Source organism: Paramisgurnus dabryanus, chromosome 8 (genome assembly GCF_030506205.2).
Source record: "Paramisgurnus dabryanus chromosome 8, PD_genome_1.1, whole genome shotgun sequence".
In the NCBI taxonomy this organism is placed as follows: domain Eukaryota; kingdom Metazoa; phylum Chordata; class Actinopteri; order Cypriniformes; family Cobitidae; genus Paramisgurnus; species Paramisgurnus dabryanus.
Window position 1 is genome coordinate 34478462 of NC_133344.1, and position 15549 is coordinate 34494010.

At 36.9% G+C, this 15549-nt stretch overlaps 1 protein-coding gene across 1 annotated transcript; it reads right to left on the reverse strand.

Annotated features, from left to right (window-relative positions):
• Positions 1–1314: 1314 nt before the first annotated feature.
• fam181b (family with sequence similarity 181 member B) lies at positions 1315–4985 on the reverse strand. The gene has a single exon (XM_065281631.2). It carries the CDS (start codon positions 4283–4285, stop codon positions 3362–3364), a length of 924 nt encoding a protein of 307 aa, XP_065137703.1. The 5' UTR covers positions 4286–4985; the 3' UTR covers positions 1315–3361.
• Between the last annotated feature and the right edge of the window lie 10564 nt (positions 4986–15549).

Here is a 15549-nt window from a genome sequence, read left to right on the forward strand (position 1 = left end):
ATGAAACTGTAATGATGTGTCTATTTTTTCAGAAATGAATTTGATTACAACAGCAATACTGCCATCTTGTGTAAAGAAAGAAAAAAACAACAGCTGAAGATTGCGTGATGATGTGCTTGACATTAACTTCTTAGGTTATGATGATATTTTAAAAATGTTAACAGCTTGAGATGAGAATGATAACTGCTATTGAGAATATATACCATTGTTGCCGTTTAATAGACCAAATAGATGAAATATACAGTATGGTGCATTTTATTAGTTTTTACATTGAACGCTATGCTGAGGTTGAATTATTTTTGTTGGACAAAATAATTGATTGTTGGTACAAATCTCTATATATATATATATATATATATATATATATATATATAATTTTATTCAAATCCAAAACAACCCTTACGAACCATGGTTTTACTACAGTTAAAACCAAAAACCATGGTTACTGTAGTAAAACCATGTTTTTCAAAAACCATATGAACATGGTTAGTGTAGTAAAACCATTATTGTCGGTAAAGATTGCCCAGTGAATTAACTTGATATTTGAAAATGTTATCATCATCATCATCATACAAGAAAAAAATAATGGTTTCATTAAAGTTAAAGGGTAGTAACAACACACTGAAAACATCCTGGTTTGTTTAAACCCATGGTTGTGGCGATTTTCTCTTTTAAACAATCGGTTTGGGTATGCCCTTGTTCTGCCATGAAACAACCCAGAAAAAAAACTGAGTTAGGGACGTGGGTGAATCTGAGGTGACTGGTTGCTGAAACCACGCCCGCCTATAGCTCGATTCAAGTGACAGCAGTGGCTGTTCAACCTTCACTCAAATGGCCACGCCCTTAATTATGCAGAACTTTAAGGCTTAATATAATTTAAACGGATGAGTTACAGAAAAATTCACCCACCTCACAGTTGTCATGAAGGGCAAAATTAGCTATACAGACCAAAATACTTTTTGTACCAGGCTGTAAACATATTCTTTTCTACTGTAAAGTTGGGCATTTTAAAATGGAGGTCTATGGGAAACGACTCTCTTTTGGAGCCAGCCTCTAGTGGCCAGTCGATGAGATTGGAAGGTTCCCCCTTGGGCGCTACACAAACGAGTGTGTACGTAGGTTAGTAAATTTGTTAAAAGCATGTGACTTGAGGCTGAGTTCTACTTGACTATGTTGGGATTATTGTAGCAAACAATAAAATATTTATTTTTTAATAGTATTTCGTCATAAATGCTTCATTTTATCATACTTAAAAATGTTAGCACATATCTTTGTGTGGCGCTTGGTAAAAATAAATCATGAAAACAAATGTGACCCAGTCCATTGACTTTTAATTGTAAGTGCCGATTCATTTTAAGTGCTGAATTCAACTAAAGTCTTTCAGCCAGCAGAGGGAGCCACAACCTGAAACGTGTTACACCCTCTGATTCCTCCTCAATGTTTCAAAAGTTTTTGCCTGTAGTAGAAACATTTTAACTTAATTGCTCACACATACATTGAGATTTCATTTCTTAAATGTGATGTATTTTCAGTGTTACACAGTCTATTTCTTTAGACAGTTCACTCAATACATAAAACTGACTGACACTGACTGAAATCTTTAACTGTAGGCTACAAAGAGATCATCTCTATGACAGATATAAAGACCAGCTTTATTTTGTCTCTTTATGAATGAACAGAACTTTCATTGAGTGTGCCTTTAGATGGCTAGATTCATTAATACAGACATGAAGAATCAGTTTCCCAAAATGCAAATGTCAGACAAAATGGGGTGGTTTCCCAAACAGGGCTTTTCTTTAAATGCATATTTGAAAATGAATTTAAAACGCCTTTTACATATATCAGTACCACTGCTAAAATATAACTAAAGCTTAGTCCTGGATTAATCTTAACCCTGTCCGGGAAACTGCCCCAATGAGTCTAAAACCCTTGTGAAGAGTGAAAACTAGTACAGCTTATAAATTACTAGCACACATTTCCCTCTCGGCTAATGCCTTCCACATAAAACTTATTTAGACTACAACTAAATATACAATAAATCATTAGCTTCCTTTATTTTAAATTGTTCTTCCCATTGCAAATGGAAATGTCTTATATCATATGTCATTTTCTACCCTAAAACAAAACAACTTAAGGCCAGTGCCTACATTCATGCATTACCTTTTAAGATGAAATGATTGTAACACAGTTGTGTTTTGCAAGTAAAAAAAATAACCAGTACATAGTTGTAGCCAGTTATGCACATACCTATACCAGGAAGTATACCAGGAAGCTACAAGTACAGATGTTTGAGGAGTTATTGAAATGAGAAGTTATTGTTTTAGGTATACAAACGTAACAATTTGTTTTACATGAACGGTGATCGATATAGACCATTTTGCAAGATGTAAACAACATTGGTCTAGAAGCACTTCCTGTTGTTTTTAATTTTTTAGTTCACATTTATTTGACATTTCGATTCAGTTCTAAATTTTCTGTTGGTTGTATTTTGTTCTTTAATTAATTAATATTAATATTTTGTTCAGTTTAAAAAATAATAAATCAGGAAGTGCTTCTAGACTAGTGTCTGTATATCCTGCAAAATGGTCTATAACAGTGTAGGCCGATTGTCGTGATTTGCTAATATTGCAGTTTTTCCTGTGTGGCCCCCCAAAAGTATTTGTACCATTAAAACACACTTAAAATGTATAAAAAGTATAATTGTGTTGCATTGCATGATTTATTTGTTCAAAAATAGTACTTGTTTGATATTTGAAGTATATGTGGACCCATTCTGGTTATCAAATGATGTAGCTAATGTGTGAATAAAACTACTTACATACACTAGAATGACACTGGAGCCCATCATTTAAAAATTATCTAGAAAACTCAATTTTGAGAAAAGGTCTAGCAGTATTTGTTTGCAGATGCCACTTGGTTTGATATTTTGTTGTTCGAGTGTGCACAAATACTTCATGGGGTCACTGTTTGTCTTTGACTGACAAAGATGCAGAGCCTTCTGAGATCACTTCTGTAAAAAAAATCCCTAATTTGTTTATTTTTGCAATATTTTCCAACTGGTAGTATTATCAATCAACCAATGCCTAAGTTAAAAAATAGTGAGTTATGTTATACATCCATGTTAGGCAAACATAATTATAGTAGCAATTTTGACTTGTTTTAAATGCAAGAAGAAATAAAATAAACTCCTGAGGTTTTCGCTTTATGATTAGAAATGTTTGTTTCTTTTAAACTTTAGGAGATGCAAGGTTATTTTTAGATGCTGTAGCATGCATGTATATTCTGTCAAACAATTGAATTAGATCTCATTTCCATACTAAACAACAGCATTTTTTTTAAAGTAATGCCAGAAATCTCTATTTTAAAGAGCAGGAAAGCTTCCTCTGTTGTATCCGTTTGTCAGATCATACGAGACCGGAGGTGCAGTGCAGTCTGTGAAGAAGTTTGGAAAGGTAAGTGCACACGGCGAGCTATGTTCCACCGGCAAAGCGCCAGAAATGTCTGCTTGACTATAAGGGTTTGGCTGTAGTGGTGCCGTCCGCATGTCCCCTGACTTTTTGGGAGTTCCCCAAGGCTCTGTGTATAAAAAACCAGCAGTCACGAAATCATACGAGCCAGGTTCGGGGCCACCGCTCACATCCTGTTGGATCCTGGTGTGAAATAGATCCTGCTCTGAAACCATGTTGCTGTAGTCGGGCCCAAGAAGCTCCAAAAACTCGGCGGCTTCTGGTGTCCCTCGCTCCAGGTCTTTAAGCGACATGCCAGACGTGGATGTAACTCTGGAGCTGTTGGCCGGCTCCGTGAAGAAAGACGGAGGGAGGTTTCGGTGTCGCAACGGAGGCTTCTTGGCCCTTTCTCCTCGTACATCCTTCGCCGGGTTGAATAGGGCAGCCAGGCTTTTGCTTTGCAGGTTGGCTTGCATCCCGTCCCTCTTGGGTGGCGTTTTGCTGGGTTGAGGCGAGTCTTGTCTTTTACATGGCTCCTGAACAGACGCGGCGCCTTGGGAAATGATGCCGGTGCACCTTTTAATCTGCTTCTGCAGGTACTTGCGATGGTTGACTTTTCTTTTGGACTTGACAGGTTTGTCCAATGCAATTTTGATGTTGCTGGAAGCCGAATCGATGAAGCTGAGAAGATCTCTGGTGGTCTCCCTAAAGTCACCCTCGCAGTCCACCTCACCCAGAAAGCTGCCCTCCAGACCCTTTTCCATCTCGTACTCCATGACCGAGCCAGGAAAGCAAAAGTTTAAGAACTGAGAGTTCATGATGGCAGCTTGAACAGCCATCGCTCTCCGCCACAAGTGCAAGACGTTTGCAGTAATTTCCAGTAGAGAGTCTCTAAAGCATATCACTTATCTCTACATTTCCAGGGTGGCTTGCTTACCCCTGGTCCCACGGTGGACACGCTCACAGTTCCCCTCTTTTCTGCCCAAGGATTGAGTTTGGGGGAAGGGAGGATTATTTTAGGGGGCAGGGCTAATGATGTCAGAACATCAAATGGGAGGGGCAGAGGGACCCTGGGACTTAACTCTTTGCTCATGCTTGACCACCTGCAACTAAGAGGGATTTGTCTGAGGCTTCCCACAGAGCAAAAAGACAATAGCCTAGGGGTTTAACTGTCTTGTTGTGTATGTGAATATATCCTGTTGGCATTTTGCACATTTTTTCTTTGTAAATAGCATATTTGCACTTAATTACATAAATGTTTGCTATAATATTACTTTTTTAATATTATTTGCACGTTTTGGATGTATTTGGCTTTGTTGCTTGTACGCTATAATTACAATAAACCCTAATTTAAAAATATTTATGGTATAAGTTGAACAAGATAAAGATTCACATACCTTAAGGATAAAGTTAAAGAGGTATGTTTGTTTATATTTCAAAACAAACAAAGCTATTATATGCGTACAAATTTAACAAAATAATTTAATGATGAAGACCAACTAATAGATGCTAATGATGAAAAATGCGTCTTTTAAAATGTGTTTATTTACGGCTGTCAAAAGATTAATCGCGATTAATCGCATCCAAAAATAAAAGTTTGTGTTTACATAACATATGTGTGTGTACTGTGTGTAAATATTATGTATATATAAATACACACAAACACAATCATGTATATATTTAAGAAATATTTGCATTTATATACTATATATATTAGTGTTGGGAAAAGATTAATCGCAATTAATCGCTTTCAAAATAAAAGTGATTTTTTTGCATAATATGTGTGTGTGTGTGTGTGTGCTGAGTGTAATTATTATGTATATTCAACCACACACACATACATATAGTCATTTCAGATTTTTTAATTATATATAATTTTTATTTATTTATATATAATATAGAATATATAAAAATATAAATAAATATATATACACGTGTAAATCTTTCTTAAATACATAAATGAATGTGTGTGTATTTATATATACATAATAATTACACACAGCACACACTCATATATTATGCAAAAAATCACTTTTATTTTTAATGCGATTAATCGCGATTAACCTTTTCCCAGCACTATATACATTTATATAATTTATATTATATATAAATATTTTATATATAAATATAACCAATTTTTCTTGTATATATATATATATATATATATATATATATATATATATATATATATATATATTAGGGATGCACCGATACCACTTTTTTGGAATACGAGTACGAGTACTTGCATTTCAGTACTTGCCGATACCGAGTATTTAATAAAAAACATGATTTAAATTTACAGGTAACAGCTTTAGTCATATAATTTAACAAAAAAAACAAAGGACTAGTTTTCCAGTTTGTTGTAAACTCTGCCTCTTTGGACAACACAAGAGGCATTAACCCCTTACACGCCGCTCAAACATAGACATTTCTCAGACCGTGGTATCGATTCCAGGTATCGGGGGACTTTTAACGAGTACTTAAGAAAATGTGGTATCGAGGCCGATACCAGTATCGGTATCGGTGCATCCCTAATATATATATATAAATATATATGATTGTGTGTTTATAAGATATAAATAATAATTATACATAGTACACACACATGTTATGTAAACACAAACTTTTATTTTGGATGCGATTAATCGCGATTAATCTTTTGACAGCCTTAGTTTATATAAAAGTCATTTTATATACAACATTTATTCAATGTCATTATAAATTTTAGACAACAGAACTGTTTTAATAATTATTTGACATTTAATTATATTTTATCTTTAACTTTCCATGCTAGATTTTTAAGACATTCCAGAAATTTTGTATAAGTTTTTTATAATTTAGGTTTATTTTTTTACAGTACATTACATGCAGTGTCATTTATATTTTGGTCTTTTAATTTATAATTTAGTTTAAGGTTACATAATATCCCTTTGGATGCTTATCGGATATATGTTTTATTAGTCCTTATAGGAGATGTTTGCTTTGGGACAGGTGCTGTTGTTTTTCCGTAACTTTTGAAACTCGCTAGAAGTCGATTTCTCGTGCATTCCCGCACCAGTGGGAATTTTAGCCTGTGTCTGACAACTATTATAGGCTGGCTTTGACATACAGCTCTACATGGTCTAAATAGCTTCTATTCTTCCTCGGCCAGTGAAAGGGATCTTTGTGCCAGAGATTCATTAAACTGCACCTCACAGCCCCTTCGTAAAATGAGGCTCAATAATGAACAGTCGATTTAACTAGAAAAGCTGCCGGAGCTGTTAAATTAAAGGGGAATAAAGTGCAGTTCAAGCCCAGTGTGGCAGAAGAAATTTTGACCTTAAGAAATCCTAGGTATGAGCGAAATAGCCGCTGTAAACAATTTAGCATTCACTGGAAGTTTCTTGGCCAGCAGTGAATGCTGAGGAGGGATCCAACGCTGGGAGTTTCATACGGGTCCGATCGGATCCTGATTTAGTGAAAGCACATCAAAGATGTAGCTCTGATTTTAAGCATTGAAAGAAAACACTTCAGGATGGAGGGATTAACTGAGTGTTTGAATATGGAGAGATTACCATTGATTTAAGGGATAATGTTGTCTTATCGAACAAGTCAGGATTATATGTCTACATTTTAAAGGAAACATATTGAGTTGCCGAATTCTGTTTAATATTTTTTGAAGTTTAAATGAAATAACATAGTGTTGCACATAACAAGTATTTATTTAAAGTATCTGACTGATAGAGGTTTTGTTTTTCGCAGATCACAAACGTTAAAAGTGACCTCAGATGTGCCGATTTACAGCTAAACTGGATTCAATTCAGATTTACTCCACTAAACTGTACTTTCCCAGACATTAAACCCGTTTATGGCAGCACTAACAAAGTGTCTTGTTTTAACGCATTCATTGCACTTTTGCATGTTGTAAAATCACGTGCCAGTGGACATTTTCTGCCGTGCCCTTTTTGTTTCTCACTCTGAGAGTTTTCCCAGGGAAATCTTTTTATTCCCTCCCCATAAGTGCATTTAAAGGTGAGACGGTGAATCATTTGGATGTTGGAAAGAGAAAAGAAAGTCTAAGCGCTTTTGAGAGTGGGGGACCATCGAGAGGGTTATTATCATGTAAATTGTGATGGAGAAAAGGGACAGTGAAACTGATAGCGGTGATCTAATTATCTGTAGCCCGGCTCAAGCCCTGCTGCTGAATGGGGGTCTCGGAGAAGCTGCCATTGCTTCACAATAAACTGTTGTACCACAATGGTAAAATAGCAACTGTGTAAAAACTAAATTTCCTTTCCTTTTTTTCACTGGTTTTTGCTATCACATTTTCAAAGTAAAGCCTATTTTAAACATAAACAGTGATACTGTTTCCCTTCAACTGAGAATAAATGTGAGTTACAAAAATGCAAACTCAAATACTTTTCTCAAATTATTAGCTTACTTGTATATTAGTCTTTCACCCCCCCAAAAAAAGAAAATTCTGTCATCATTTACTTACATTCATCTTCTAAACATGACTTTCTTTATAGAGGGTTTCAGCAGTAACAACATAAACAAACAGCTTTCGTGGTCACCACGTAACATCCGGTAAACTCTGCGAAGAATAAATAACAACAAAGTCATTTTAAAGTAGCTCATTTATATAACAAGCAAAATAAACAACACGTAGATTACATAGGAACCCAAAACATTTGTTATTTTCAACGAGGTATTTGTTTAAGAGTTCAGTTTCAGCAACTAGTCAGACCATAAACAAACAGAAACCGTAAGAAAAGTTTGGACCAGACGATTATCGCGTCACCGCACGTACGCCCGATGAAATCGTCTGTAGACGATTTCATCAGATGCACGTGGGTTGCCATAGTTACACACCTGGCCCAAAGTTAACGTCCGGTCTGTGTTTGTTTATCGATCAATTTAATGGCTACTACCTAGTCAAAATGTAACATTTGGCAGAGGTTTGGCAGCCAGGCAATAAATCAGGTGTGGTAGTTGATATACTACTATGATTTGAATTTGAAAGTAATTTACTGGTTATTTATAATAAATAATCTGCTCTCGAAGGACTCTTTTGTTATATATTCTTTGCAGAAGTCTTCGGAAGTCAAGTTAGGGGCTGGACACAACAAAACTTTTAAACGCGGCTGAAAACGCCTTGAGGACGCCGAATGCCAGCTGTTTTTCAGCTAAGTGCCAGCTTTCTTCAGCTGAGCGCTTTGGTAGCTGTGATACTTCAGCTGCGAGCCGGTTGGTTGCTGTAGTAATGTCCCGCCCCTCCTCCACTGTGATTGGGCGGCCGTGTGAGAACTGACATTGACGAGCGGAGATTTTCTCCCAAATAGGCTTTTCACACCTGAAATTGTTAACCCTGGGTTATTCTAAAACCAGGGTTAACGGAATCCTGGGTTATTTTTTTAATGTTTCACACTGTTCAAATTTAACCAGGGGTTAAGAGATAACCCTGGGTATTCATAAGTTGACGTTTCACACTGTGCATTCCTAAACCCTGGGTCAGGAGTCTCCAACCCAGCTCCAACACACCTGTCTGTAATTATCAAGCAACCCTGAACACCTTGATTAGCTACTTCAGCTGTGTTTAATTAGGGTCATAACATTCTAACCCTGCTTCGTTTCACACTGCATGCGTTTGGTGCTAACACCGCTTTCAAATTACAGGTGTGAAACGCTCCTTAACCCAGGGTTAAAAGCAGGGTTTAAAATGAAGATAACCCAGGGTTAAGCGCAGTGTGAAAAGCCTCTAAGTTGAATCTCTTTCAACTCTCGACGCTCAGCGACGAGCGCGGAAAAAACCCGCTAGCTGCTGGCTTATTTGAAAAACGCCGAGCTTCCATTGGAAACAATTGAAAACATGCGCCGGCCGCGGGCGTAAAAGTTTTGGTGTACACAACCCCTTAAGGCCACAAAAGCCGTTTTAAACGCAGCTGAAAGTGCCCGGCGGACAGCTTTTTTCAGCCTACTGCCAGCTTTTTTCAGCTGAGCGCATTGGTATACTTCTGCTTTGTTTTTCAGTCGTTGTACAATGTGCTGGTTGGTTGTTGTGATGTTTAACCCGCCCCTCCTTCACTGTGATTGGACGGACGTGTAAGAACTGATGAGCTGAGCTTTTCACTCTAAGTTGAATATTTTTCAACACTCGGCGTAAAAATCGCTGCATGCCAGCTTTTAGCACAGGGAAAAATGCTAGCTGCTGTCTTTTTTGAAAAACACTTCGCTTCCATTGGAAACAATTAAAAACATGCACCGGCCGCCAAAACAAAACAAAAAACTTTTGTTTAAATGTATCTTAAATAAATTGATTGTGAACACTTAGGCTACCTTAAAAAAAAATTAGTAAATTGAATTAATCATTTTTTTCAGTGTAATGATACCCATTGACTTTCATGGTATTTGTTTTCCTACTATGAAAGTCAGTGGATACCATTAACTGTGTGCTTACCATCAGATGCAAAATCCTCTAAATTCCACCTCCGTCAAAAATGAGATAATGATTTTACTGAATGCTCTCGGCACGTACATTACTGTGCAAAAGTCTTAGGCCACCATCACCAGCTTCGTTGTTTTAGCAAAATTTTAATGTTCGTCCATATTTGTTTCTCTCATTTTTAAGATACAAACAGAAAATACAGGAAATATGCACACAAAATTAAAAACAAAAAAATTTTCAGAACTTAATGTCTTCTTCAGGCATCGGTCAATATTTAGTGTGACCTCTCTTGGCACGAAACACATCTTGAGCTTTTTTGAGGAGACTGAAGTCCTGAAGTCATTTGATTAGAAATAGAAATAAGGATTTAATTTTATTTAGGATTAAGAGATCCTGCAGCTGCCTGCTATTGCTCAAGTGAAGGGGAGTTTACCATAAATACTTGACACTTCAGGTTTTATACAGTTTTACATACTACATACACATTTCCTGTATTTCTGGTTGTATTCTAATAAAGAGACTGAGAAATAATTATATATGATCACTATAACATTGCAAAAACAACAAATCTAATGGTAGCATGGTGGCCTAAGACTTTTGCACAGTACTGTATTATATGTTCATCGAATACTTTTGTTTAAAATTAGCTAAATCCAGGCCTCAGGCAATTGAAAAGCACCGGTTTGTTGGCAAAATCCATAGATAAAAAACTCATTCACAAGAAAACATGACAGACGCACTTGGATAGCGTGCACACCAAAGCTTTATGCTGGCGTACGTTTTTAATTGTTTAATATGAAAGCGCAGCTTTTCAAAAAAGCCAGAAGCTGTTTTTTTGCATTCAGCGCTGAACGGCGAGAGTTGAAAAATATTCAATGTCTGTTCTCACACAGCCATCCAATCACAGTGGAGAAGGGGCGGGATAAACATCACAACAACCAACCGGTGCATCGTTTAACGACTGATAAACAAAGCAGAAGAATCACTGCAATCAAAGCGCTCAGCTGAAAAAAAACTGGCAGTCGGCATCCGCCAGGCGCGTTTAAAAGCTTTGGTGTGCACAATCCCTTAGAGCCCTTTAAATCTTCTTTTGTTTTTAACAATAAAGAAACTCAATCAGGTTTGTAACAACATGAAGGTGAGTAAATGACAGAATTTTCATTTTTTTGGTGAACTATCCCTTTAAGGAACCGCTAGTAAATACAGTAAGTTGCCTTGAACAGTTATTATACAACATGTGCTTTGATTAACCAGAAATAAATATTTCAGAGAGCCGTGTAATAAATTGATAATTTTCTCTTTAATGGATCAATTCAATGCTGTTTTTATCTTTAACTGAAAACCTAGATAGGACATACCATTAAACCAGTTCTTTTCTTGGTCTCTTCAAGGCCTTGGGCTACGTACTTGGCTCTTTCATTTATTTTCTCAACAAGTCTCCAGGCCGCCCCTTTCTCTCTCTCTCTCTCTTAAGGAGCCTAATTTTGGCACGGTGACATCACCAGACGAATAGCCGATATTTTCTTGTCCTCCCGCACAGAGCTTTTGTACATGCTAGTCATTCACGTTTGAGGGCTTGACGCACTGATTCCGGAAACAAGTTTCTATGGCCACATAAAGGCCAAGGGGATCAAAGAAAGTGGGCAGTGGAATACTAACACAGAAAAGGAGAAAGAACTGCATGACATTAAAGAAAATAGGCAAAGGAGATTCCTAAACACTTGAACTTGCAGGAACTGCCCAGTCTATTTTGGGTCTGGGTCCAATGTATGAGGATGAAAGTGAAAATGACGTAACACTTCTGACTTTTTTGTTTTCGTTAAAAAGAAAAACTTTAGGATGCTTGTTATGGCTCTTAAAGGAATAGTTCACCCAAAAACCAAAAAGAACAACCTGATCTCACAAAATACGTGAAATAGTCACGCATTATTTTGCTCAGTTTTGCGTGACATTGTCACGTATTTCCACCATATTACGTGCCCCTGACACGACTTCTTTTCCGTGACAGTTTCACGTATTGGTTACTCAACTGTTTTTCCTATTTTCTTACAATTGTCGCTTCGGTTTGGGGTTAGAACAACCTTCTGTTACATAAAATGACATCCTTACCCAAACCCAACTCTAACCCCAACGTCAGGCGACGATGGTTTAAAAAGCATACGATTTTTTTTTCATAAACCAATACATTAAGTGACATCCTAACGCAAACAGCAAATCTAACCCCAAACCGAAGCGAAAATTGTTTAAAAATAGGAAAAACAGTTGAGTAACCAATACGTGAAACTGTCACGGAAAAGCAAGTCGTGTCAGGGGCACGTAATATGGTGGAAATACGTGACAATGTCACGCAAAACTGAGCAAAATAATGCGTGACTATTTCACGGATTTTTGGGAGATCATGTTGAAAAAGAAAGTAAATTCTGTCATCATTTACTCTCATGTTACAAACCTGTATAATTTTTTGGTTCTGATGACCACAAAAGAAGACATTTTTAAGGGAATGATCATGAGCCACTGACTTCCATAGTAGGAAAAATAATATATGGAAGTGAATGGGGCTCATGATCTGTAAAACACTTTTAAAATCATATTATTCATTAAAGAGATTTATCCTAAAAATGTCCTCGAAAGCTTTTTGAAACTTTTTGTTTTAGAAATTTTTTAATTAGTTAATGTTTTATTAAAGAGTTATTAAATCAAAAAATGTAAAGAATCATACAAATTTATTAACATTTTGTCATTACATTTTTTTATTTATTTAGCAGGCAGATTTCTCTGAAGCAGCTTACAAATGAGGGAGAATTCAATATTTTGTCTTATACGAGCCAATTATAAACATAGTACAAAAAATGTACAAGTGGGAATAGTCAACATCCACTTTAAACTACACTTATTCCCTTGATCCAAACTAGCACAAAATATAAATAAAACATTAGTAAAAACCAAATCATATAGAGGCGAATGAATCAACAAGGTCAAACTAAGTTGAACGAACTCAATGGGGGAGAACAAATGAAGCGGCCGAGGGAACAACATTCATCTTTCCGCTTTCGATTCCTGTCCATGGAAAGCTGCTTAAGCAAACGGAGCACTGAAAGTGAGTATTGTTTGGTTATCGTTACACACTGCACACCCGCCCTGCACCCGGAGAATTTACAAACTCAGCACCCGCTCTCTTTTACCCGTTTCCCTCTGACCCCCAAAGATGGGATGTTCTCTTATCCGACAGCAGGTTACACACACACACACATTTTGTCCCATTAGTGTGTGGTCTCAGTGTAAGCAGAGACATACTAGTAATACTAGTAACATATATGATTGATGAAAGTGTCAAAGAAGAAGAAAGAGCGTTAAATTAATGGCAACGTCACGGTCCTAAGAAGTGAAGTGAAATAGTGTTGAAACCCCCCACCGATTTTCCCTTATGTTTGTCTACATTTGTATGCTGAAAGACACAATTAATATTCAGTAAGGGTACACAATCGGATTAAATTTATTTTTAGCTGCATTTTTGTGACATGTTGTTGTTTACAATTTAACGACCAAGGTAATGATCAATTTGTGTATGCTGTAACCATATAAATGCATTTACTGAGATCTAGAGTATTTTCAATCTCAGGGGCCGTTTACACAACCTTTATTGCATTTTGGCTGTTTGTTATAGGGGACATTTTACAAGACTTTTTAAGATGTCAGATAAATCTTTGGTGTCCCTTGAGTACATATGTGAAGCTTTAGCTCAAAACACCATATAGATAATTTATTATAACATTTTAACATTAGAACTTTGAAGGTGCAAGCAAATGAGCTGATCTCTATACTAAATGGCTGTGCTGTTGGATAGTGCAGATTAAGGGGCGGTATTATTATAATAAGATCCCCTTCTGACATCACAAGGAGAGCCAAATCTTATTTGACATATTTGCGTATAAATAGCATGAAGTGTTAAAATCGTGTAATACATATGCCAAATTCTACTTTGGCATGCCCTTCCCATTTACTTAAACGGCAAATCTTTCTTTGTCCTTTTATTTATTGGTTTCTCAATTTTTTTCTGTTTTTTAAACCATTTTCGCTTGGGTTTAGGGTTAGATTTGAGATTTGCTTAAGGTGGATATTTAATATACAGGTTTCTCCATGTTTTTTGTCTATAGGCTATTTAAGCCATGGTCGCTTGAAGTTGTGGTTAGAATTGGGGTTTGGGTTAGGATGTCATTTTTATATAACAAAAGGTTGTTCTAACCCTAAACCCAAGCGAAAATGGTAATAAAAAGCAAAAAATTGAGAAACCAATAAATAAAACGACAAAAAAAGATAAACAGTTTAAAAGTGAATGGGAACGACTGGCGTATCATATGCATGCCAAAGTGGAATTTGGCGTATGTATTGCATGATTTTCACACTTCGTGTTATTTATACGCAACTCTGTGGGTTCGTTTTTTCACATGCTTGCAGAGAATGGTTTACCAAAACCAAGTTACTGGGTTGATCTTTATTACATTTTCTAGGTTGATAGAAGCACTGGGAACCCAATTATAGCACTTAAACATGAAAAAACATTGATTTCCTTTAACAGCCAAAAACGATGTATAATGCACCAGGCCACTAGTTGGCGATGTTATTTTGTAAGGAAACATGCACCTGCTCACATACACATTCTTATACAGAGTGATTAATGCAAACAATTAAGATGGCAAAAGCATCGAGCAGGTTAGTTCGGATGGCCGATGAGGCATTTTAAAGTTGCATACTTAGGGCCCTATTTTAACGATCTGAAACGCGCAAGTGACTTTGTGGGTGGATCTTGGGCGCTGTTGCTATTTTTACGGCGGGAGAAATAACTCTTGCGCCAGGCGCAAATCAATAAGGGGTTGGTCTGAAGTAGGTTCATTATTCATAGGTGTGGTTTGGGCGTAACGTCAAATAAACCAATCAGAACGTCATCCAACATTCCCTTTAAACGCAAGGGCGCAAGTTCCATGGCGGGTTGCTATTATTATGACGGATTTACCAGGCGTACGCCAGGAGCGGTTCACAGCCGAGGAGACCGACGTTCTTGTAAGAGCAGTCAAAGACAGAGAAGTTGTTTTGTATGGGGATAGGAGAAACCAGCCCAAATCAGCGTCGGTTAAACAGGCGTGAGAGGAAATAGCCACAATTGTCTCATCAGCTGGAATCCCCAGGACGTTGCGCCGCAAGCGCTACAATGATGTCAGGAGACGGGGGAATCCCAAGCTTGCCAGCATAAATCGGGCACGCCGTGTAACGGGAGGTGGATCTGCCTCAGGACCTGACGCCAGCAGAGGACATCGCTGCGTCCACCCTCACCGCTGAAAGCCAAGAAACGCAAGCAGTCCAACCCTAAAGTACACTTACAAATCAAGTTCACATACATTAAGGTTTCTTATGAAAACATTTTAATTATTATTTACATAAAATAAACCTAATACAGCCACACAACAAACTTATGAAAATATTTTAATCGTTATTTGCATGAGAATTTTTTAACGCAGCCAAACAATAATTAAAAACTATCACAACAATGCTCACCACTATGATTCCCCTTATCTCATGTGTTAATATTTTTTATTAACATTTATTAAACCAACCTGCTCGATGCTTTTGCCATCTTGATTGTTTGTATTTATCACTCTGTATAAGAATGTGTATGTGAGCAGT

Coding starts and splice junctions, on each gene's coding strand:
- fam181b (XM_065281631.2), bottom strand. CDS start 4,285: ATGGCTGTTCAAGCTGCCATCATGAACTCTCAGTTCTTAAACTTTTGC.